General features: G+C 46.8%; 1 protein-coding gene across 1 annotated transcript in view; it reads right to left on the reverse strand.

Annotated features, from left to right (window-relative positions):
- Window positions 1-23,769, reverse strand: part of syngap1b (synaptic Ras GTPase activating protein 1b) — a gene marked incomplete at its 3' end in the record, with an annotated part of 183,912 nt that overhangs the window by 52,746 nt on the left and 107,397 nt on the right. Inside the window, exons 3-6 of the mRNA XM_084442293.1 lie at window positions 16,035-16,129; window positions 12,208-12,329; window positions 4,770-4,923; window positions 4,462-4,560 (exon numbers count right to left, since the gene is read on the reverse strand). Of these exons, the coding sequence (XP_084298419.1) occupies window positions 4,462-4,560; window positions 4,770-4,923; window positions 12,208-12,329; window positions 16,035-16,129 (470 nt within the window). The remainder of the gene's footprint in view (window positions 1-4,461; window positions 4,561-4,769; window positions 4,924-12,207; window positions 12,330-16,034; window positions 16,130-23,769) is intronic.

A 23,769-nucleotide genomic window follows, 5' to 3' on the forward strand; every position in this document is an offset into this window, starting at 1 on the left:
GTACAGCTATGGGATTAGCTCATTTGGGTTGCTGTCAAAGCTGCCACTCTTATGTTGCTATAGCCTACAATTATCAGAACAATATGAACATTCAGTTGCAAGTTTTCCATGCACCAATCCATCACTGGATGAGGAATAAGCACCGCAAAGCGATCAATTCTCTCGCTAGCAGGAGCCAGGCTGTGGATTTCTCCGATCCGGTGTTGCGACGCAGTCTCTAGAAATGTTTTGGACGAGTTGCCGACAGTTTGCGCCTCCAGCCAATCTGCGCGCCTGCCTATGCCGTAGCCTGACGTGCACCTTGTAGCTAACGTTACCGGCTATAATCAGCCAGTGGAACTGTCGTGTTCAGACGGCTCTAGCACAAAAAGTATTTATGTCAGCTTGGATATTTAGATGGCTAGAATCAAGACAAATAGACGAACAGTTTGATGTATAATATGTCCCATAATACTTTCGGATGTATTATATTATGGAGCTACGAACACAACCAAAAATTCTCCAATGGCACAGGGAAGAGAAACACAGACATCAACGCCGACTCAATCGGCCTTCACTGTGGTAAATCTGGAATGTGATTGGACTAACAAAATGTCAATATCTGAATCCTGTTCAGACAGGGCCGGAGTACTGTCCTCCCTTGCGGTAATTTTTTTTCAGCGTTTTGGCCAATCACAAATTAGCAAGAAAAAAGGCGTTACATTGATTTAAGAGAAAAGAACCCGTCCTAAGGAGGCTAGCCTCCCTTCCATAGATATCTATGAGTCCTCCAGCTGCATGTTGTATATGTCACTGTTGGAGCTTTAGAATTTCAATAGTGGGTTTTTATCCATAGGGAAAACCTGAAAAAAAAACTGAGGAGGACTGTCCTCCCCTGCCTCAATGGACAAACCTCCACTGGACCATGTTTATCTGGGGGGAGGGGGGGGGGTGTTGAGTCACTGAAATACCACTGGAACACTCACTCTGCCACTCTGCTTTTAATTCCCAATTTAGAAGGCTAAATATATCGGCTATTTTCCTACACTGTTAGTCTAAGGTTGCGTGTCCACCTGCAAGCTGTATTTTAGAGCTGGCGCTGTTTTCTCGTAGTTTACAATCAGTAATGAGCTCTAGGGCGCTATAGGGACAAGCAAGGGCGTAGGTTTGCGTATGGACGGTCGGGACATGTCCCTACCAACATTTTGGGAGGCCCAAATTTTGAGCCAACTTTTAAGCAACCATGTTCGCATTATCTTTGGAGTGCAGTTATATTATCATTTAGATGGCCTTCCCATAGTTTGGAAGCACAGAATTGACCGTACCATTTTGAGTTAGTTTGCATTATGTTCGGAGTTACATATTAGACCGTTAGCCTACCCCTTTCCTCCACCGTGAATGTACCATCCCACTAACGTTACCTAAATTAACATCACTTGTCTTTCCATTGTGGCAAATGATCAACTGGTGATATAAGCTGGCTAGCTAGCGAACTGTTAAGATGGCTTCTATCATCCTGTAACATTACGATAGCAGCAGCCATTACATTATTATACATTAGCTGCCCACCAGAGATTTAATTGAATGGGACATCATGGCGTCCTCACAACTAATGACCGTTAGTGTCAGCAATGAATACTAGCCGATGGGCTACTATAGCTTTGTGAAACCCAGTCTGTTCAAAACGTGATGCTAATTTTCGCCATATTAAACTCCCATTAACTTATGCTAAAAAACGTCAGTGATATTAAAGTCGAAAGTTTTGATATAAAAATAAATACATTGTTTTAGCCTAACAGGGGTTCTTTGTTACAATTATAGGGGAAACTGAATACTCATACGGTAACGTTATCTAGAGCAGGGGTTCCCAACCGTCCAGTCCCAGAGTCCCTCTAACTTACACCTGATGGAATTTGCGCCCCCCCCCCCCAAAAAAAAAGAATTAAAAAAATTAAATTGCTGTGAACGTCCAGTCTGTGTGTTCATATGTGTGCAAATTCCATCAGCTGTATGGTGCAATGAAGCGCTTCGCCAGTGTAGCAGTAATATTAATGTTGACACGATTCATATTCTCAGATTAATTTGTTGAATTTATATGGTATTGTAGTGCCGTAAATACAAGGCTTTTTGACCTTCATCAGATATGATCATGTATTTTGTAAAAATTGCTGTGTGACATGTCAATAACATGATTCTTTGTCTAGCTAATATTAAGGCCTCAAATTGTCTGGGGCCTGGCGCCCCCCCCTGCGATTGTTAGCGCCCCCCTAAGGGGGGCCCGGACCCCAGGTTGGGAAACCCTGATCTAGAGGTTAGCCAGCCCGTGAGAGCCATAAACGTTACTTTTATGAGGGCTCAGGTCTGTTTTTCTTTGTACAAGCCTGTCCCTGTGTAGCATGTTTTCTTACAGTTATTAGCGTAATTTATACTTGCTAACTGGAATCTCATAATTTTCCTCTCACTATATTGGCCGGAGGGTGTTTTAAATTAAGTATAGTGTATGTTGAAGTACATGGGATTTATTTTTTCCAACTATTGTATCAAATTGGGTATCCAGGATTGTGGAATTTCACAATTAGTATTGCCTACTAAATGTCTGGTATTTTGTTACTCCCCTAATGGACAGATGTATCAATTTGAATGATTAAGTTGAATGTCAGTCTAAAAATACAATGAAAATCTCAATTTTAATCAAATAATTTTTATGTATGAAACACAGCAGCAGTCGAGAGAGAGTGGAGGTACACAGCAGCAGTTGAGAGAGAGAGAGAGAGAGTGGAGGGACACAGCAGCAGTTGAGAGAGAGAGAGTGTGGAGGGACGCAGCAGCAACCGAGAGAGTGGAGAGATACAGCAGCAGGCAGGATGTAATACACTAAGAACACTGTATTATTCAATTTCATAAATATATGAATATTTAAGAGGTTTAACCTCTCTTCCCCAGCAAAAATTGTGTATGCAGGCTACACTGTTATATGGTCCCTACCAATGTTGAAACCAAACCTACGCCTTTGGGGACGAGAGCTGTGTTCCAAGCGCTTTTTAGCGCTATAGCGCCGTGAGCTCTAGGCTTTTTTTGCAGTTGAAAAAAGTTGAACTTTTTGGGCTAGAGCGCTGCTGTAAAAGCCTGTTCTGATGACGACAGCGGTCGGTTTTTGGCAAAACTGCAGAGACAGCAAACGTTAGCACTAGCTAACATTATCTAGCTATCTTAACCTGGCTAGTTAATCTGCAGGCTGCAAAAACACGACACTCGTTGCTAACGTAGGTGTAAAACATCGTTAGCCTGGCCAGCTCTAAACCCCAGCTCTAGTGTGCTATAAGAAGCTGTAAGCTTGGTGCTGTTCAGTTACATTCAGCTTTCCGGTGGACACGCACCCTAAGTGCTTCATTGCTAGGCTGCCTGACAATTAGTCCGGATCTTTGAGAAACCATGTAAGATTTGTCAGCTCTTTAAAACGAATTTCACTGGGAAGACAAAGAAAGAAGGCCATACTGTAGGTGGTTCTAATGCCCTGATGGACCCGCCAGTGTGTCTCTGACGCTCGTCCTGGCGTCTCTCTCCACATGCGTGTGCTCTGACATCCCTGATGACGCAGCGGAAGTGTTCTAAGCCCCCCACCCCCATGTCGCGTCCTTGGAGTTTGGTGACTCAGCCAAGACCCCCACGGTGGCAGCATCTGGATGAGCCGGCCGCCTCGTCTCAATTAGACTGCAATAACGTGCGCTCTCCCTGGCCGCCGTCAAGCACATCCAGGCCTCTCTGTCACTGTGATGCTCTCCGGTTTAATAAGAGAGAGAGAGAGAGGAGGCTTTAAGCTGAACTTACAGATCCATCGGGGACAGGAACAGGGTTTTTGTTTTAATCAGCCCGTTTAAAGGCTGAACTTGCATTAAGCTTATTTATCTGTCTCTGGTGATTGCAAGAAGAAACATGATGGTTGATTAGGCGTTGTGTACAGCAGTAGTCCACTGCCTTCCTGTAGTAGTACACTGACTTTCTGTAGTAGTACACTGACTTTCTGTAGTAGTACACAGACTTCCTGTAGTAGTACACATACTTCCTGTAGTAGTACACAGACTTCCTGTACACAGACTTGCAATTATTGTAAGTTGCTTTGGATCAAAAACATCTACTAAGTGACTGTAATGTGATATGATGTGATGTGATGTGATCTAATGTGATGTGATATGATGTGATGGCATGTGATGTCATGTGATGTCATGTGATGTCATGTGATGTAATGTGATGTCATGTAATGTGATGTAATGTTATGTCATGGCATGTCATGTGATGTCATGTGATGCCATGTGATGTCATGTAATGTGATGTAATGTAATGTACAGCACTGAATGGAGAGGATGCAGTGAGCAAATGCAGAGATGAAGACGGAGGGAGAAGCACAATCAAACAGACAGAACAGACGGATCCTTTCTTTCTTTCTTTCTCTCCCTCATTCGTTCTTCCTCTCCCTCCTCTCACCTTGTTGGGCTTGACGGCTCTCTGGAGGTTCTCGATCCATTTGTCTCTCTCCGCGGCCGAGCGACACGCGAAGCACTTGGTTCCCGAAGCCGTCGTCACCTGAGGTCAGCGGGCGGGAAGAGCAACAACCAGCCGTTAGCAGCTGCGCTGGTGACCACAAGTCTGTCAGGTCCCTTAGCCCTGACGCTGACCCCTGACCCCTAACCCTAACCCTGACCAGCAAACCAGCATCAGAAGTGTTTTCCTGGGACAATTCAACAAGGGACAAGGAAGGTTTGGCTGGCTAGGGCTAGTTGCTGACCGCTCACCTCGAAGCAGTACTCCTGTCCCAGGATGCTGGAGTGGACGGGTTTGATGATGGCGTCCTCGTCCAAGGTGAGGTCCAGTGCCTCCGCCGCGCTGCTGGGGGACAGCAGGGACTCATGGGAGTGGGACTCTTTGAAGCTCTGCATCAGCCTCGTCCTGGGGGAGAGACAGGAGAAGAGAGACAGGCGGGGAGAGAGGAGAGATGGTAAGTGAGGGAGCAGCGAGTCTACAGCGGTAGGCTACATCACAACCGGGGACTTGTATAACGCTCTCGCCCTCAAAGAGCTGAGCAACTAGGCTACATCCAGTATCGCCTACAGCGTGGCGATGTCCTTGATTCTGTGACAATATACTTGCATTTGGCCTGTGTTTATGTTCCTGTTATGGGATGTTTTCTTCTTCTGTCATCAGTGCTAGGGTCAGGGTCAGCACTTCCATCCATAGAAATGTTAAGATGTGAAGATATGAAGACAGGCAGATATATATTGTGGTCAAACTATGTGTGCAAGCCTGAAGTAAGCTCTTCAAAAAGAAGCTCCTATCAAAATCCAACTGCCTAACATATCTTGCACGAGGGCAGGGAAATATATTCAGTAATTTATAGATAGAGAGAGATTGAGAGAGAGCGAGAGAGAGATTGAGAGGGAGAGAAAGAGAGTGAGAGATTAAGAGAGAGCGAGAGGGAAAGATTGAGAGAGAGAGAGGGAGAGGGAGTGAGAGAATAAGAGATTGAGAGAGAGACAGAGAGCTTAAAGGACAATGTTCGTTTTTGACAACCTGGACCATATTTACGGCATATTATAAGACGTTTGACTCACCAAGATAACTGGTGTAATTCGGAGGCCTGTAGAAGAAATTTAAAATCCAGCGCGAGCCAAGTATATCCATGTAATGGCGGCGGATGGGGCACTGAGAATGCAGCTTCTAAAAATCTATTTTCTGCCGCGAAACGGTTGTTTTCATCAATCTGTCTTTATGAATCGCTAGTTGTGCTTCCATAGAGTGAGGGCTTGTTGTGGTTTTCACATGCCTCTGTAATGATCTTTAGAAACGTCTTTAGAAACGAAATATAGCTTAGCAGAAAATACATTTCAGTCGGGATCACTTTAGTCGAAATTGACCCATTTATTAGCATGCAATTATACGGACAGCATATACATTTTTTATGCATATGAATTTTGGCGGTGTGATCTGTTCGGGGGGCCCCCTGCCTTCCACGCATGTGGAATGCGGCAATCTAGATGTTCCCCCCCTCTGGGCTGCTTGGCCCAGAGTGCCGGGCCGGAAGAGGGAACGGCATCTAGCCCCCTGCCTCTATGACGATCAGAGTGGGCCGTGATCAGGAAAACGCTCGGAGGTAACTCAGCCCACTAAGACCGTCAAAGAGCGCCACAGGAGGACTGCTGTACATTATAGTCCCTGGCCTCCACGGGCCAGCGCTTCGTGGAGTCCGAAGGCGATACAGCCTAGTGTCTCTGCCTCCATGGTGACCGGAGGGACTGCTGGATGGCCCTTCGGAGATGTTTCGGCCCACGATCACCACAGAGTGCCACAGAGACTAAGCTAGTGTAATTCCCCGGCTTCCACTAGCCGACGCATAGTGGAATACCAGAAGAAAGCAGCAATACCCCCGGAACAGAGAGCAACGACGACAACAGAGACGACATCGACAGAACACAGGCGGAGCAGGGGAGGAGGTGGGGCGAGCGCGCAGATACGAGCGATCAGCAGTAATGGCAGAGCGGACGCAGAGCAGAGAACGCGGAAGCAGCGAGCACGCAGATACGAGCGATCAGCAGTAATGGCAGAGCGGACGCAGAGCAGAGAACACGGAAGCAGCAAGCGCGCAGATACGAGCGATCAGCATTAATGGCAAGAGCAAGCAATGACGTGTTTTGACAGCTTAAATACATGCACTCTAGCGAGCTGAACCAATGCTATGATAGCAGACAGTCAGCTGGTGGGTTGCGTCATATGGGGTGTGACTGATTAGCTTCTGCCGATTAGCCCGGCGTTGACATCCGTGTCTCGCCTGAAGTACGTCGGAGACTTCAATTTTTAGAAGCTGCATTCTTAGTGCCCCGTCCGCCGCCATTACATGGATATACTTGGCCCGTGCTGGATTTTTTATTTCTTCTACAGGCCTTCAAATTGCACCAAAGTTATCTCAGTGAGTCAAACGTCTTATAATATGCCGTAAATAAGGTCCAGGTTTTCAAAAACGAACATTCTCCTTTAAGAGAGAGAGAGAGAGATTGAGAGAGAGAGAGTGAGAGAAAGAGTGAGAGAGATTAAGAGAGAGAGAGAGAGAAAGATGAAGGTCTTTAATCAAGGCAAGACACTTATGGTTCCTCCCTGAGGAGAGCTCAACTTAAACATTTCAGATTTTCTGAGGTTTTCAAACATCAGGTAATGTTAACGTTGCACCATCAGGCTTTCATCCATCTCTGCTTCAGGAGAAGCAGATGCCAATTAACTGGGCGAGCTTCAAAAAAGCGACACACAGCTTGTTACAGTATAACATGTGCAGCATGTCCATTCACTGGTACACTGATGCAACACAGGAACAGGATCTCTAGTCTGCTCATCAGGCTCACCCACACAGTTATACCCCCCCCCCACACACACACACACACACACTCACACACACACAGTTATACCGCCCCCACACACACACACACACACTCACACACAGTTATACCCCCCTACATACTCACACACACTTATACACTCCCACACACACACAGACACACACTTATACACCCCCCCCCACACACACACTTATACACTCTCCCACACACACACTTAAACACTCCCACACACACACACACACACACACACACACACACACCCACACACACACACACACACAATATAACACTCCCCCCCCCACACACACACACACTTATACACTCCCACACACACACACACACACACACTCTCTCTCTCTCTCTCTCTCTCCCTCTCTCTCTCCCTCTCTCTCTCTCTCTCACAGATGCATCCATGGAAGCTCTGGTGTGAACACAGACACTCGCATCCAAACACCCACACGCACAAACGCTGAACCACACGCTCTCCCAACACAGGCGCACACTGCTTACTGTACCACACACACAAACACACACACACAAACACAAATTCAGGTGCTTACACACACACACGGACTGATGAATGCTGGACTGAAGCAGAGACAGACAGAATGAGAGGAGAGGAGACAGGCTCACCAGGGAGGAGAGGAGGAGGAAGGAGAGATGAGCCCACTACAGGATGAGAGGAGAGGAGGAGGAAGGAGAGATGAGCCCACTACAGGATGAGAGGAGAGGAGGAGGAAGGAGAGATGAGCCCACTACAGGATGAGAGGAGAGGAGACAGGCTCACCAGGGAGGAGAGGAGGAGGAAGGAGAGATGAGCCCACTACAGGATGAGAGGAGAGGAGAGGAGACAGGCTCACCACGGAGGAGAGGAGGAGGAAGGAGAGATGAGCCCACTACAGGATGAGGTCCTGATGATGCGGGCTTCCTTCTCCCTCGGTATACATTTACTCATAATGCTCATCACAACATTACACATAGGGGAGAGAGAGAGTGAGAGAGAGAGAGAGAGAGAGAGAGAGAGAGGGAGAGAGAGAGAGAGGGAGAGAGAGAGAGGGAGAGAGAGAGGGAGGAGAACGGAGAGTTGAGGAGAGAGTTAAAAATAGACCGAGAGGAATGAGTCAGAATGAGAGACATAAAGAAAGAGAGTGGGGGAGGTCGAGATAGGGAGGGAGGTGTGTGTGTGTCTGTGTGTGTGTGTGTGTGTGCGTGAGTGTGTGTGTGTGTGTGAGGGAGAGAGGGATAACTAAAGGAGAGAAGACCTCTCAGAGGATATGACAGTCAGTTGTTGTTACTGTAACTGTGGGTCCTTTGGAGAAGAAGGGAGTGACAGGGAGGATGAGAGAAAAACAAGAGAGGATAGAGAGGATAGAGAGAGAGAAAAAGAGAGGAGAGAAAGAAAGAGAAAGAGAGGAGAGAGAGAGAAAAAGGAGAGAGAGAGAGAAAGAGGAGAGAGAGAAAGAATGAGAGGAGAGAGAGAGGACAGAAAGAGAGGAGAGAGAGAGGAGAGAGAAAGAGAGTAGAGACAGGAGTGAGAGGAACCAAAGGGAGGTGGAGTGTGTGGAGGGGGACAGCAGAGGAATGAGCACACATCACACCTCATCACTCCGCTGCGCCGCTCTGACACAATTCCTAGAAGGGTGAAGCGATGCATAAAGTGACTGTTGAATAAGACACCAAGTACAGCGTCGCCTCCCCTCCGCTCCCCACCAAACCGGACGACTACATCTACAGCGTCACCTATGGGAGATGGCCAATGTCTCGGAGAAGGAAATCAACCACGGCGACTTTGAAAGACGCTGGCCTCGCACATCGTTCTGGACGTTAAAGGCTCCTTGACTCAGCCGTTCTCCACCCCCACACACTAACGATGACTAAAGCACACCCTGGAATAAGCCTGGGGCGGGAAAAGACTTAGGCGCCAGAAGTTGACTTGGAAACACTGCCAACTCTCTTGACAAGACTATCTTGACTAACAGTGTGCTGTCTAGTGGCCATATCATGTTTTGCATGAGACAGTGAAGGGCAACAGTAGAGAGGAAACTGCAACCCTAGCTGTGCTACAGCTGTTCAGAACATCGGATCTCTGAATTCAAACTGAGCCAGCGTCTCAGCAAGCCTCTTCCTTTCACATGTCACCGTCAATATGTTCCCCGTTCACAAGTTACAGGAGGAGTCAGGCCATGTGGCAAACTGTAGTCTCTAAACAACAAGACGTATGTAAACATGTATGTTTCCTGCATTGAAGCGTTGATGAATAACTCTACCATTACCACTCAATGTAGTGCAGTACCTCCTGTCTCACTTGGTCCACCCACTCTGGCTCACTGAAGGTACACTACCATAATCTGCTACGAAGTTATACTACCATAGTCTGCTATGAAGGTATACTACCGTACGTCTGCTATGAAGGTATACTACCATACGTCTGCTATGAAGGTATACTACCATAGTCTGCTATGAAGGTACACTACCATAGTCTGCTATGAAGGTACACTACCATAGTCTGCTATGAAGGTATACTACCATAGTCTGCTATGAAGGTATACTACCGTACGTCTGCTATGAAGGTATACTACCATATGTCTGCTATGAAGGTATACTACCATAGTCTGCTATGAAGGTATACTACCATAGTCTGCTATGAAGGTACACTACCATAGTCTGCTATGAAGGTACACTACCATATGTCTGCTATGAAGGTATACTACCATACTCTGCTATGAAGGTACACTACCATACTCTGCTATGAAGGTACACTACCATAGTCTGCTATGAAGGTATACTACCATAGTCTGCTATGAAGGTATACTACCATATGTCTGCTATGAAGGTATACTACCATAGTCTGCTATGAAGGTACACTACCATAGTCTGCTATGAAGGTATACTACCATAGTCTGCTATGAAGGTATACTACCGTACGTCTGCTATGAAGGTATACTACCATAGTCTGCTATGAAGGTATACTACCATAGTCTGCTATGAATGTATACTACCATAGTCTGCTATGAAGGTACACTACCATAGTCTGCTATGAAGGTATACTGCTATGAAGGTATACTACCATAGTCTGCTATGAAGGTATACTACCATAGTGTGCTATGAAGGTACACTACCGCACTCTGCTATGCAGGTATACTACCATAGTCTGCTATGAAGATATACTAACATAATCTGCTATGAAGGTATACTACCATAGTCTGCTATGAAGGTATACTACCGTACGTCTGCTATGAAGGTATACTACCATAGTCTGCTATGAAGGTATACTACCATAGTCTGCTATGAAGGTACACTACCGTACTCTCCTATGAAGGTATACTACCATAGTCTGCTATGAAGGTATACTACCATAGTCTGCTATGAAGGTATACTACCATAGTCTGCTATGGAGGTATACTACCGTACGTCTGCTATGAAGGTACACTACCATACGTCTGCTATGAAGGTACACTACCATAGTCTGCTATGAAGGTACACTACCGTACTCTGCTATGAAGGTATACTACCGTACGTCTGCTATGAAGGTATACTACCATAGTCTGCTATGAAGGTATACTACCATAGTCTGCTATGAATGTATACTACCATAGTCTGCTATGAAGGTACACTACCATAGTCTGCTATGAAGGTATACTGCTATGAAGGTATACTACCATAGTCTGCTATGAAGGTATACTACCATAGTCTGCTATGAAGGTACACTACCGTACTCTGCTATGAAGGTATACTACCATAGTCTGCTATGAAGGTATACTACCATAGTCTGCTATGAAGGTATACTACCGTACGTCTGCTATGAAGGTACACTACCGTACGTATGCTATGAAGGTACACTACCATAGTCTGCTATGAAGGTACACTACCGTACTCTGCTATGAAGGTATACTACCGTATGTCTGCTATGAAGGTATACTACCATAGTCTGCTATGAAGGTACACTACCATAGTCTGCTACGAAGGTATACTACCATAGTCTGCTATGAAGGTATACTACCGTACTCTGCTATGAAGGTATACTACCATAGTCTGCTATGAAGGTATACTACCATAGTCTGCTATGAAGGTATACTACCGTATGTCTGCTATGAAGGTATACTACCATAGTCTGCTATGTAGGTATACTACCATAGTCTGCTATGAAGGTACAGTACACCACCGTACTCTCCTATGAAGGGATACTACCATAGTCTGCTATGAAGGTACACTACCATAGTCTGCTATGAAGGTATACTACCATACGTCTGCTATGAAGGTATACTACCATAGTCTGCTATGAAGGTATACTACCATAGTCTGCTATGAAGGTATACTACCGTACGTCTGCTATGAAGGTACACTACCATAGTCTGCTATGAAGGTATACTACCGTACGTCTGCTATGAAGGTACACTACCGTACTCTGCTATGAAGGTATACTACCGTACGTCTGCTATGAAGGTACACTACCCTACGTCTGCTATGAAGGTATACTACCATAGTCTGCTATGAAGGTATACTACCGTACGTCTGCTACCACAGATCTGTGCTAAAGCCATATGCTTGTCTGTTGTTGCCATGGAGAGACCAGGACGTGGCAGAGTGGGCTGTTATCAGTATTCTGTGTGAACAGAATGGATATTAAATATTGAATACCTAAAATGTGAATGGAACAACTGCACAGAAAATTGTGATTGCAAAATAAACACTTATTGTAAAGCTGTCATAGAGGCTATGAGATGTCCTGGAACAGTGACCGGAGCATCTGTGAAACCCCTCACAGATAACACACCTACTGTTTAAAAACTCTGACACATAGACACACACACACACACACACACACACACACACACACAGACGTCCGTACCTGTCCTGGTCAGCGCTGCGGAAGCGCGGGAGGATCATGTGTCGGAAGCTGCTGGTGCGGTCCAGTTTGGGCTGACTCTTAGCCCTCTTTATGGAGCCCTTCAGCCTCCTGCTGAGGAAACTCTGGAGCAGCAGGACAGCGGCCGGGCAGGGGGAGACCATCCAGGGGGAGACCATCCAGGGAGACCAACCAGGGAGAGACCAGCCAGGGAGACCAACCAGGGAGAGACCAGCCAGGGAGACCAGTCAGGGGGAGACCAGCCAGGGAGACCAGCCAGGGAGAGACCAGCCAGGGGGACCAACCAAGGAGACCAGCCAGAGAGACCAGTCAGGGGGACCAACCAGGGAGAGGGACGGGTGTGATGTAGGGAGGGAGAGAGAGAGAGAGAAAGACAGAGAATAGGAGAGAGAGTGAGTGGGAGAGAAGGAGAGAATAGGAGAGAGAGAGAATAGGAGAGAGGGAGAAAAGGAGAGAGAGAATAGGAGAGAGAGAGAATAGGAGAGAGGGAGAGAATAGGAGAGAGAGAATAGGAGAGAGAGAGATAGAGAGAGAATAGGAGAGAGAGAGTAGGAGAGAGAGAATAGGAGAGATAGAGAGTAGGAGAGAGAATAGGAGAGAGAGAGAGAGAGAATAGGAGAGAGAGAGAGAGAGAGCGAGAGAGAGAGAGTAGGAGAGGGGTCAACGACCCATGTTAAGGACAAGGAGAAACAGGGTTGTGGGGAGCAAGGTATGATGGGATTGTTTTTGGAGGGCACATTGGGTGGGGGTGTATGAGAGGTCAGGGCCAGAGGGATGGCGTCTCCCAGACGACAGGATGGAGGACAAACACATGACCAAAATACCAAACACCAGGAGAAGGCATCCATTAACACAGCAGAACACAACAACACTCACAAACAAAAGCAATTCAGATGTGAACGTATGTGAGATGACACACATGGGGAGGAGAAAAGCACATATTTATTATAATTTTATTATCCTCAACACCAAGCAGAGCACTGTAGTGTCTCTGGGTATCCAATAGTGGGGGCTATTGTGCCATAAATGCCCAGTGTCCAAACATCCCCTCTGCCCTCCATCCAGAGACCAAACACACATCACAGTGCAGTCTGTCCTGTATGTGCTCCCAAACACACATGATTACAGTGCAGTTATGTGCTTCCAAACATAATCATATCCAACAACGCAAGAGAACAATGACCAGGAAATAGTGCTTTGACAGAAACATGTCTCACTCTCAGTGACAGTAAAAACCAACCAAACACACACGAAAACAAAAGACACTGACATAAATATGCTTAATTTGGTACTATATAGATCAGCTGTGACTGATACAATCACAGTAAAACTCTTCACCTGTACATGTACAGTCAGCGTGCAAAATGCTGGGGGGGATGGGGGGGATTTCCCCCCCTCTGGTTTTGATATCCCCTCCTCTGATCATTCATTTTTATCGCCGGTGGGGATACGTTTTTATCCCTGCTTCTGGTCAGACTGAATATAGCTACAATTCCTGTGCCCGAAAATAGATGGCGCAATTTAGAAAAACTACAATAGCTATTTCAAAAATATGATTTACAACAGCTAGTTCTAACCACACGTTTGATTGTCATGGCAACTGTCAAGCAAGCGCCTACTCTAACTAGCAAGAATTAGCAATGAAACGGGTTCAACAAAGCATTTCGTCATATTTTGCTGCGAGGATTTGGGAGGATACCCAAAACGCCAGAGGTCCGTCACCAAAGCAGATTCTGCTAGTGCTAAACATCGGTAAGTGACAGGATGAATATTTTATTATAATACAATTATTGTTGTGGGTGATAAGCGGCCAATCTTCAGCATGTATTGCTTTTGTTTTGCTATTCTCATCCTCGATATTAGGCGATAGCCAAGTCAGCGCAGCACATTGTCACGGCCGCCAATTTATCCTCTTTTTCACGAGACCAATACCAATTTATATTTAATCTTGTGTTCCAGATTTTCTTTTCAGCCTTGCGGCCTGGCCTACCGGTGAAAGTGCGCGTGATTGTGGACCAAGATGGATCCATGCTGAATGTTGGCCTACAGATTTGTCGGGATAGATGGCTGGTGTTCAAATGCTTTCGAGGCACAGCTCTACTGTAACAGTGATTTGATGTAGCCTATAATGCACATAGTGCCTTTCTTTAACTAGCCTACGCATATCACTTTTTAATGAGGTCTAATGGTCTATGATGAAGACGGGATAGCTCTACATTCATAGCAGTGTGATCAATAACCTAACATCGTATGGTTTGTCCTTTCTTTTAGCACTTTGTTGGGTGTATATATAAGAATACAATAAGAGCATACAGTCGTTTCCTTTGTTCTGATGTTAACATTTGTTCAATTTCTGGACATTCAATTTTATTTGAAAATGTCCCCCCCTCTGTTTTTTTTTTTTTTACAAATCGCACCCTGTGTACAGTGATTCCTGGTGTGTGTAGGTCAGCTAGTGTACCGTGGGTGTGTAGGTCAGCTAGTGTACCGTGGGTGTGTAGGTCAGCTAGTGTACCGTGGGTGTGTAGGTCAGCTAGTGTACCGTGGGTGTGTAGGTCAGCGAGTGTACCGTGGGTGTGTAGGTCAGCTAGTGTACCGTGGGTGTGTAGGTCAGCTAGTGTACCGTGGGTGTGTAGGTCAGCGAGTGTACCGTGGGTGTGTAGGTCAGCTAGTGTACCGTGGGTGTGTAGGTCAGCTAGTGTACCGTGGGTGTGTAGGTCAGCTAGTGTACCGTGGGTGTGTAGGTCAGCTAGTGTACCGTGGGTGTGTAGGTCAGCGAGTGTACCGTGGGTGTGTAGGTCAGCTAGTGTACCGTGGGTGTGTAGGTCAGCGAGTGTACTGTGGGTGTGTAGGTCAGCGAGTGTACTGTGGGTGTGTAGGTCAGCGAGTGTACCGCTTTGAGACCGTGGAGGAACAGAAGCAGCGATGCCAGATCAATGAATGAATCAATACTTCCTCAGCTCAAGTATCAAGTGTACTGGCCAGAGTACGCACAGTGCTGAGGGTGTCACATGACCAGTCCCAACCCAAACAAATGTGATGCTCTACAGCACAGAGGTCCAGTGTAGCTCTTACCTCACAAACCAACAGTCTCATCTTTTAAATCAATTACCATGTTGTCTACATGCATTAATATAACAGTACTTTAACTGATTGAATTATACCAAAAGAATATGACACCCGGTTATTTGAAATGTGTCATTTGCAGTCCATTTTGGGGACGTGACTAAAGATTTAACTCCTGTGCTGACCGTTGTACTCAGCAGTGGGATGACCTACTCTGAACCTCCCCTCAGGACGCTTTGCACTTCATAAACCCCCGGAAGACACACGTCTTTCAGTGATCCCAGATCCAAAATTCAGGATGTGGGCTCACTGAACCCCTCTGGATCCCAGCTAGCTAGCGTGACACAGAGAGTCTCTTCACCGACGAGGGGGGGGGGGGTGATGGGGGGTCTGCTGACTGATGTCGACCGGGTACCACATACCTCCATGGGGGGGGGCAGCGGTGCCATAAGCTGTCCTGCCTCTGGACTCGAACCGGCAACGCTGCGGTCGGCGCCCCAGTGACAGGGGGGAGGGCTGTAAGCCGCGGGCGTGGGGGGCAGGGTGGAGGAGTGGGGCACCCGCGCCGGGGGGCGGGCGGGGGGAGGCAGCGAGCGCGGAGGGAGGCGGGGGGGGGCGCCATGCCGCTGCCCAGGGGGCGCGGGGGGGCCCTGGCGGCAGGGGTGCTGTGGGGGGTAGGCGGGCAGGGACAGCGACAGCGGGGGAGGGAGGGGGCGAGGCCTGGAGTGGGCGGGGTTACTCACGGATTGTCGGAAGGGTTGAGGGGGGGCAGTGGGAGGGGTATCCATGCTTGGCTGCTTCCCGGTGGCTATACTCTTTCGCCGGGCACGAGCGTGATCTGCCAGAACAACGGAGAGGAAGAGAACAGGTCAGAGAGATAGAGGTGAACGACATGGAGAAAGAGAGATAGAGGTAAACGACATGGAGAAAGAGAGATAGAGGTAAACCATAGAAACAGGCCGCCGCAGGCAGTATTGGCTACCCAAGGAGGCCAGGCTGTGTTCACTTTGTCATCAGGGAGATGTTGAAACAGAATCTCACTTCTTATTATATTGTGAGAAATATAAACATTTAAGAGAGATTTTCTTTGATAAAATAAATAATATATATCCTGAGTTTATTCACCTCCCTGATACCGAGAAACTGCCATATTTATGTGAAGAGAAGAGTCAGTGTGCAGTATTAGCTGCTAAATATGTTGACTGTTATCATACGTTAAGGGAAACAAGTTCTACTGTATAGCAAACATCTCAGTGATAACATCTGAAGGATATTGCCAGCTCCCCATGTTATTATATTATAAATTGAACTATTGTTAAATGTTTTTGATTGTATTGTTGATATATAGCTTCATGTTTTGTTGTGTATGTTATGTTATGTTTTTATACACAAACACATAATTAATATCACATAATCACTGATACTTACTCCATGGGGCTGGGTCTGGGTATGGGAGCTGAACTCGCAGCAATCCAGACCCCTCACTGTCAGAGATAACACACCCTCACACTCACTTTTTATTTATTTATTTATACATAAATAAATAAATAAATAAATAAATAAATAAATAAATAAAGCTCATTTGAATTTGAATTTAGAGGTAAACAACATGGAGAAAGAGAGATAGAGGTAAACCACATGGAGAAAGAGAGATAGAGGTAAACCACATGGAGAAATAGGTACACAACATGGAGAAAGAGAGATAAAGGTATAGCACATGGAGAAAGAGAGATGGAGGTATAGCACATGGAGAAAGAGAGATAGAGGTAAACAACATGGAGAAAGAGAGATAAAGGTAAACAACATGGAGAAAGAGAGATAGAGGTATATGACATGGAGAAAGAGAGATGGAGGTATATGACTTGGAGAAAGAGATAAAGGGGGGCTGGGTCTGGGTATGGGAGCTGAACTCGCAGCAATCCAGACCCCTCACTGTCAGAGATAACACACCCTCACACTCACTTTTTATTTATTTATTTATACATAATCTGAATGTTGATTTTTTGAATGTTGATTTTATGTACTGCTTTGGCAATGTGGGTTCTTTTCACCTATCGTGCCAATAAAGCTCATTTGAATTTGAATTTAGAGGTAAACAACATGGAGAAAGAGAGATAGAGGTAAACCACATGGAGAAAGAGAGATAGAGGTAAACCACATGGAGAAAGAGGTACACAACATGGAGAAAGAGAGATAAAGGTATAGCACATGGAGAAAGAGAGATGGAGGTATAGCACATGGAGAAAGAGAGATAGAGGTAAACAACATGGAGAAAGAGAGATAAAGGTAAACAACATGGAGAAAGAGATAAAGGTAAACAACATGGAGAAAGAGAGATAAAGGTAAACAACATGGAGAAAGAGAGATAAAGGTAAACAACATGGAGAAAGAGAGATAGAGGTACTGTATCCGGACGCTTTGTTTAACGACGCTAGCTTGCGTTAATGTTCCTCCAGCCACCTAAAAAGTGCCAGTATATGACATGGAGAAAGAGAGATAGAGGTATATGACATGGAGAAAGAGAGATAGTGGTATATGACATGGAGAAAGAGAGATAGAGGTATATGACATGGAGAAAGAGAGATAGAGGTGGAGAAAGAGAGATAGAGGTATATGACATGGAGAAAGAGAGATAGAGGTATATGACATGGAGAAAGGGAGATAGAGGTATATGACATGGAGAAAGAGAGATAGAGGTATATGACATGGAGAAAGAGAGATAGAGGTATATGACATGGAGAAAGAGAGATGGAGGTATATGACTTGGAGAAAGAGATAAAGGTATATGACATGGAGAAAGAGAGATAGAGGTATATGACATGGAGAAAGAGAGATAGAGGTATAGCACATGGAGAAAGAGAGATAGAGGTATATGACATGGAGAAAGAGAGATAGAGGTATAGCACATGGAGAAAGAGAGATAGAGGTATAGCACATGGAGAAAGAGAGAGAGGTATAGCACATGGAGAAAGGGAGGGGTGCAGATGGGCTCAGAGGAGTGATGGAGGGACAGGATGACAGGAGAAGGGGGGCGCAGACAAACAAAACTGACAAGGATGGCAGAGATTAGAGGTAAAGAGGTGATTGGTAAAGATAGAGAATGAAAGAAAGCAACACATGAAGGACAGAAAGAGAGAGACAAAGAGAGACAGAGAGAGGAGAGAGAGAGGCAAAGAGAGAGGAGAGAGAAAGGAGAGAGAGAGAGGGAGAGATAGAAGAGAGAGATAAACAGAGGTGAAAGGTGAGCGGAGGAAATTAAGGAGCGATCACATGTTCATCCTCCATCTGCCTAACCCCCGAACCCCTCCACTCCCCCTGCATCTGCCTGACCCCCGAACCCCTCCACTCCCCCTGCATCTGCCTGACCCCCGAACCCCTCCACTCCCCCTGCATCAGCCTGACCCCCGAACCCCTCCACTCCCCCTGCATCTACCTGACCCCCGAACCCCTCCACTCCCCCTGCATCTACCTGACCCTCGAACCCCTCCACTCCCCCTGCATCTGCCTGACCCTCGAACCCCTCCACTCCCCCTGCATCTACCTGACCCTCGAACCCCTCCACTCCCCCTGCATCTACCTGACCCCCGAACCCCTCCACTCCCCCTGCATCTACCTGACCCTCGAACCCCTCCACTCCCCCTGCATCTACCTGACCCCCGAACCCCTCCACTCCCCCTGCATCTACCTGACCCCCGAACCCCTCCACTCCCCCTGCATCTACCTGACCCCCGAACCCCTCCACTCCCCCTGCATCAGCCTGACCCCCGAACCCCTCCACTCCCCCTGCATCTACCTGACCCTCGAACCCCTCCACTCCCCCTGCATCTGCCTGACCCTCGAACCCCTCCACTCCCCCTGCATCAGCCTGACCCCCGAACCCCTCCACTCCCCCTGCATCTGCTTGACCCCCGAACCCCTCCACTCCCCCTGCATCTGCCTGACCCTCGAACCCCTCCACTCCCCCTGCAGAGGAGAGCCAAGGAGAGCCATGGAGAGGAGGAGGGGGAGGGTTAGGTGGACGAATGAACTGTAGGGAATTGGAGGGATAGATTTTCTGCCTGGCCATCAGATAAAGCGAACGTTACTAATATGCGCTATGAGTGTAAATGGAGAGAGGGTTTAGGGTTATGAGTGTGTATGGAGAGAGGGTTTAGGGTTATGAGTGTGTATGGAGAGAGGGTTTAGGGTTATGAGTGTGTATGGAGAGAGGGTTTAGGGTTATGAGTGTGTATGGAGAGAGGGTTTAGGCTTATGAGTGTGTATGGAGAGAGGGTTTAGGCTTATGAGTGTGTATGGAGAGAGGGTTTAGGGTTATGAGTGTGTATGGAGAGAGGGTTAGGGTTATGAGTGTGTATGGAGAGAGGGTTAAGGGTTATGAGTGTGTGTGAGTCAGTGTGTAATGCAGGGAGCTGGTGCTATCCTGCTCGGACTGGGGGGTGGGCAGCGCTTGGACAGTGGCCAGAGCTCAGAAGCCCTGAGCACCATCAACACCCTGAAAACCCTTAACGCCAAACGATAAAGGGGGGGCCGGGGTTAACGAACCCACGGTCGAAATGTCATAGAAACTAAGAACGGAGAAAAGAAAGGAAAACTCTTCTGCTCAGTCCCTTTCTCCCCCCCCTCCCCCCTCACCAGAGATCAATGATAACCTTGTCATCCCAGAGACTACACAACCACTCCCTCTATCCCCTCTCCCTCCCTCTGTCTCTCCATCTCTCCCCTCCCTCTTTCTGATTCTCTCAACTCCTAGTATTCTCTCTCCCTCTCCCACCACACACACACACGCACACACACACACACACACACGCACACACACGCACACACACACGCACACACACGCACACGCACGCACACTCTCCCACACAGCTGCTTTATATAAACCGTATTTTTTCATTCACCCCTCTCTCCTGTCCCTCCTCTCTCTCTCTCTCTCTCTCCTCTCATTGCCATATCATCCCCCTTTTCTATTCGTTTGGTTTGCGTCTGGTGTCCTCCCTCCATCGTCCACCATCCCGCTACGGATTTACATCTCTCCTTTCTACCCTTCTTTTTTTCCTCTCTCTTTTCGACGCGGTTCTACTGTTGCGCTGTCCTCCGCCACCTCCAGACGGATGGTGTTTTCACGACATGCCACGGAAAGGCAGGCTATGAACGCTCCCCACAAAAAAGTGTCACTATTGTCCAAACTTTGTCCACACACAGCGGAAAAATCACTAAACTTGTGTGTAGCTGGTAATTGAAACCTCCGGGGCAGACATGGACACAGCGTTGTTGTTGTTGTGTTATGAGTTTACAGTCCCCTGGCTGTGAAAAAAAAGCCTATCCCTTTGGTAGTTTCTGAATAACGTGCTCCACATCCACCCGTATCCAAATACTCCATTGATTACAGTGGCTCTCTATCAACGTTCAAAGGTTACTGCCCTGGAGTGTTAAATTACTGTCATTATGAGGTGTCATGACTCATGACCCTTCGCTACCCTTATGTGCTCATGCTAACTGTTGCTAGATCTCAATTAATATGCTACAGAAGCCTGGCGTTGCAAATGTGCTTGTCCCTCAGAAACTATTGTTTTCAAAAACTAATTAGGTCCTCCAGAGCTGGGAGGATATTGAAATGAGCTCAGGTATTCAGATGGGTCCTGAGGGGGCTGGAGGAGGGGAGGGGGGGGGGGGGGGGCGTTTGACACTCACCCTGAGGGTGGTCACCCCGTGCCCCCTGGTTGCCAGTCTGGGCGTCACTGCACCCTCCAGTAGAGGACTTCATCGGGGCAAAAAGCTATGATTCGCTTGGGCGATTGACCAAGTCGACTTCCTTCAACGCTTTTCTATGTACAGTATGAAGTTCTATTGTTTGAAAATCCCACAGAATGTGTTAATGTATAGCACATGAAGATGGTTAGGATCAGATCTGTCCTCTCTTCTCGTATTGAGCACAGCTCATATCAAACACCTGCAATCCAGTACTGTAGCCGACACAATGACTTGTTTCTTTTTTTTTCCTGCACCTGTTGTTTTCGCACTCTCAGGTATTCAGAGCTGGTTGTCATGGGTACCTGGTGAGGAAAGCTTTGGTTTTGTGTTCTTCTGTGATTGGCTGATGAAGCCTTTCATTCCATTTCAAAACACACAGAATGTTGCAGCCAGTTTTACCATAAAAGGTAATAGTGTCAGCAGAGTCACGTCGGGTCCTGCCAGCGCTACGCTAACACCGAGCAACGAACCAACAGCTAACGGCTCCTTGAGATTTTCCCTCAAGATGAAAATCTCTCTCAGCATCCAAATGAAGTTTTGTATGTGTCAGAACTTCTGTATATTCCAACCTGTATGTTGCTGCCCTCTCAATAGAAAACATACTACCGCATAATAACAATACTACAGATATAATATAGTGGGACTACAATATATTGTGAGTATAAAATCAACATTTTACTGCTCTTTGTTCTAATGACGACACATTTGAAAATAGCTGAGCAAAGATTTGTACCCCATTTAAGCATAAAGCATTGAATTGCTTTATCTACAAAAGCGGCTAAGTAACAGTCCTGGGATTTAGAGTTTGACCTCCAAAACTGGAGGTTTCAAGGCGTTAGAAATACTGACACTACAGCTGTCTTTGTTCCTGCTCCTCAGCACTCTCCCGGCTCAGGAGAGCACATCGGAGCCACACTGTGCATGCTAACCGATCTCCCCTGCTGCCATTCACAGCCTGAACACATTACTCAGAGTCTGGGAGGGCTGGACAGCAGTCATACTGTATAGCAACTATTTGGTTTCAAGCAGAAGATGTGGGCCCGTCCAAGCTAACGCTAGTCCTGTGTGGGCCCGTGCAAGCTAACGCTAGTTCTGTGTGGGCCAATGCAAGCTAACGCTAGTCCTGTGTGAGCCAATGCAAGCTAACGCTAGTCCTGTGTGGGCCCATTCAAGCTAACGCTAGTCCTGTGTGGGCCAATGCAAGCTAACGCTAGTCCTGTGTGGGCCCATTCAAGCTAACGCTAGTCCTGTGTGGGCCAATGCAAGCTAACGCTAGTCCTGTGGGCCCATTAAAGCTAACGCTAGTCCTGTGTGTCATAGCCCATCAGATCCTTTATTCGCTGACATTAGTCACTATGAATCCTAGTCCTAAAACAGTCACCAGTCACAGTAGGAGCTTTTGGATGGAGTGCTCCTACTAAATATAACCCAATATCCACGTCTTATGTGACTGCTACCAAACAATTTATAGATCTCCAATGCGAGAGATAGACATAAATTAGTAGGTAGCAGTTACATCCAGGCACTGTCTCAGAGACAGATATTATTTCATGTCCATAGTGGTCTAAATGAGGATTGAGGTGGGTGTAATCTGCAGATAGGGCCGCCGGCCAAGAGACAGTCAGATGAGGAGTGATGGGAAAGGGGCATGGCTCTCTGGCTCATTCCAATCCTCTAGCCCCGCTCCCCTCACCACGCTCCTGGCCCCTCCCCCTGCAGCACGGATCTCACAGCGCTCAGACCGGTGTAAAGACACCGACATGACGGACAGACAGTCCCTCTGCGCGCTCCAGCGCTCTGTACGCTGGGAGGGAGCACTCTTTACAGTTTCAGTCATCTATGTGGGATCCTTAATGGATAACATTAATTGATGCCATTAGATAACAATAAAAAAAGAAAATGATGCATTGACGAAGGCTATGGTAGGATAAAAATAAAAAGACTGTCTAGTTCCATTAAATTACATTTCTCTGTCAGTCCCTTTCTGATCCAAACCGCAGACTTCTTTATTTAGTTGCCATGGCAACATTTTTTTCCCCCAAGCACCTTACATTTTGAGTAACTGACATGTAACAACGGCAGGAACAGAGAGAACACAGTTGTTATAACATGACAAAGCCGTGAACAGAGGCTAAGCAGGCGGACGTACGGCGAGCTGCACCTCCAGCACTCCTACCCACACACCCACGCCAGCGCAACACATCCCCAACACACCACATCCCCAACACACCACATTCCCCAACACACCACCTCCCCCAACACACCACATCCCCCAACACACCACATCCCCCAACACACCACCTCCCCCAACACACCACATCCCCCAACACACCACATCCCCAACACACCACATCCCCCAACACACCACCTCCCCCAACACACCACATCCCCAACACTCCACCTCCCCCAACACACCACATCCCCAACACACCACCTTCACAACTACAACGGACCTGGACAATATCAATTAGATAGAGATGTTATCAATTAGCTAGTGATTTTATCAATTAGATAGAGATTTTATGAATTTGCGATTTTATCAATTAGATAGAGATTTTATCAATTAATTAATGATTTTATCAATTCATTCGAAATATGTTTTTATATTTGATTAAAAGTGTTGATTAATAAACATGATAAATACTATTATAGACAAAAAATGGGTTTATAATGAACATCAGTATCATTGTTCTTTATAAAAGAGAAAAAAGCAATGGCATCTACACA

This window comes from Borostomias antarcticus (genome assembly GCF_949987555.1).
Source record: "Borostomias antarcticus genome assembly, chromosome: 8".
Taxonomy (NCBI): Eukaryota; Metazoa; Chordata; class Actinopteri; order Stomiiformes; family Stomiidae; genus Borostomias; species Borostomias antarcticus.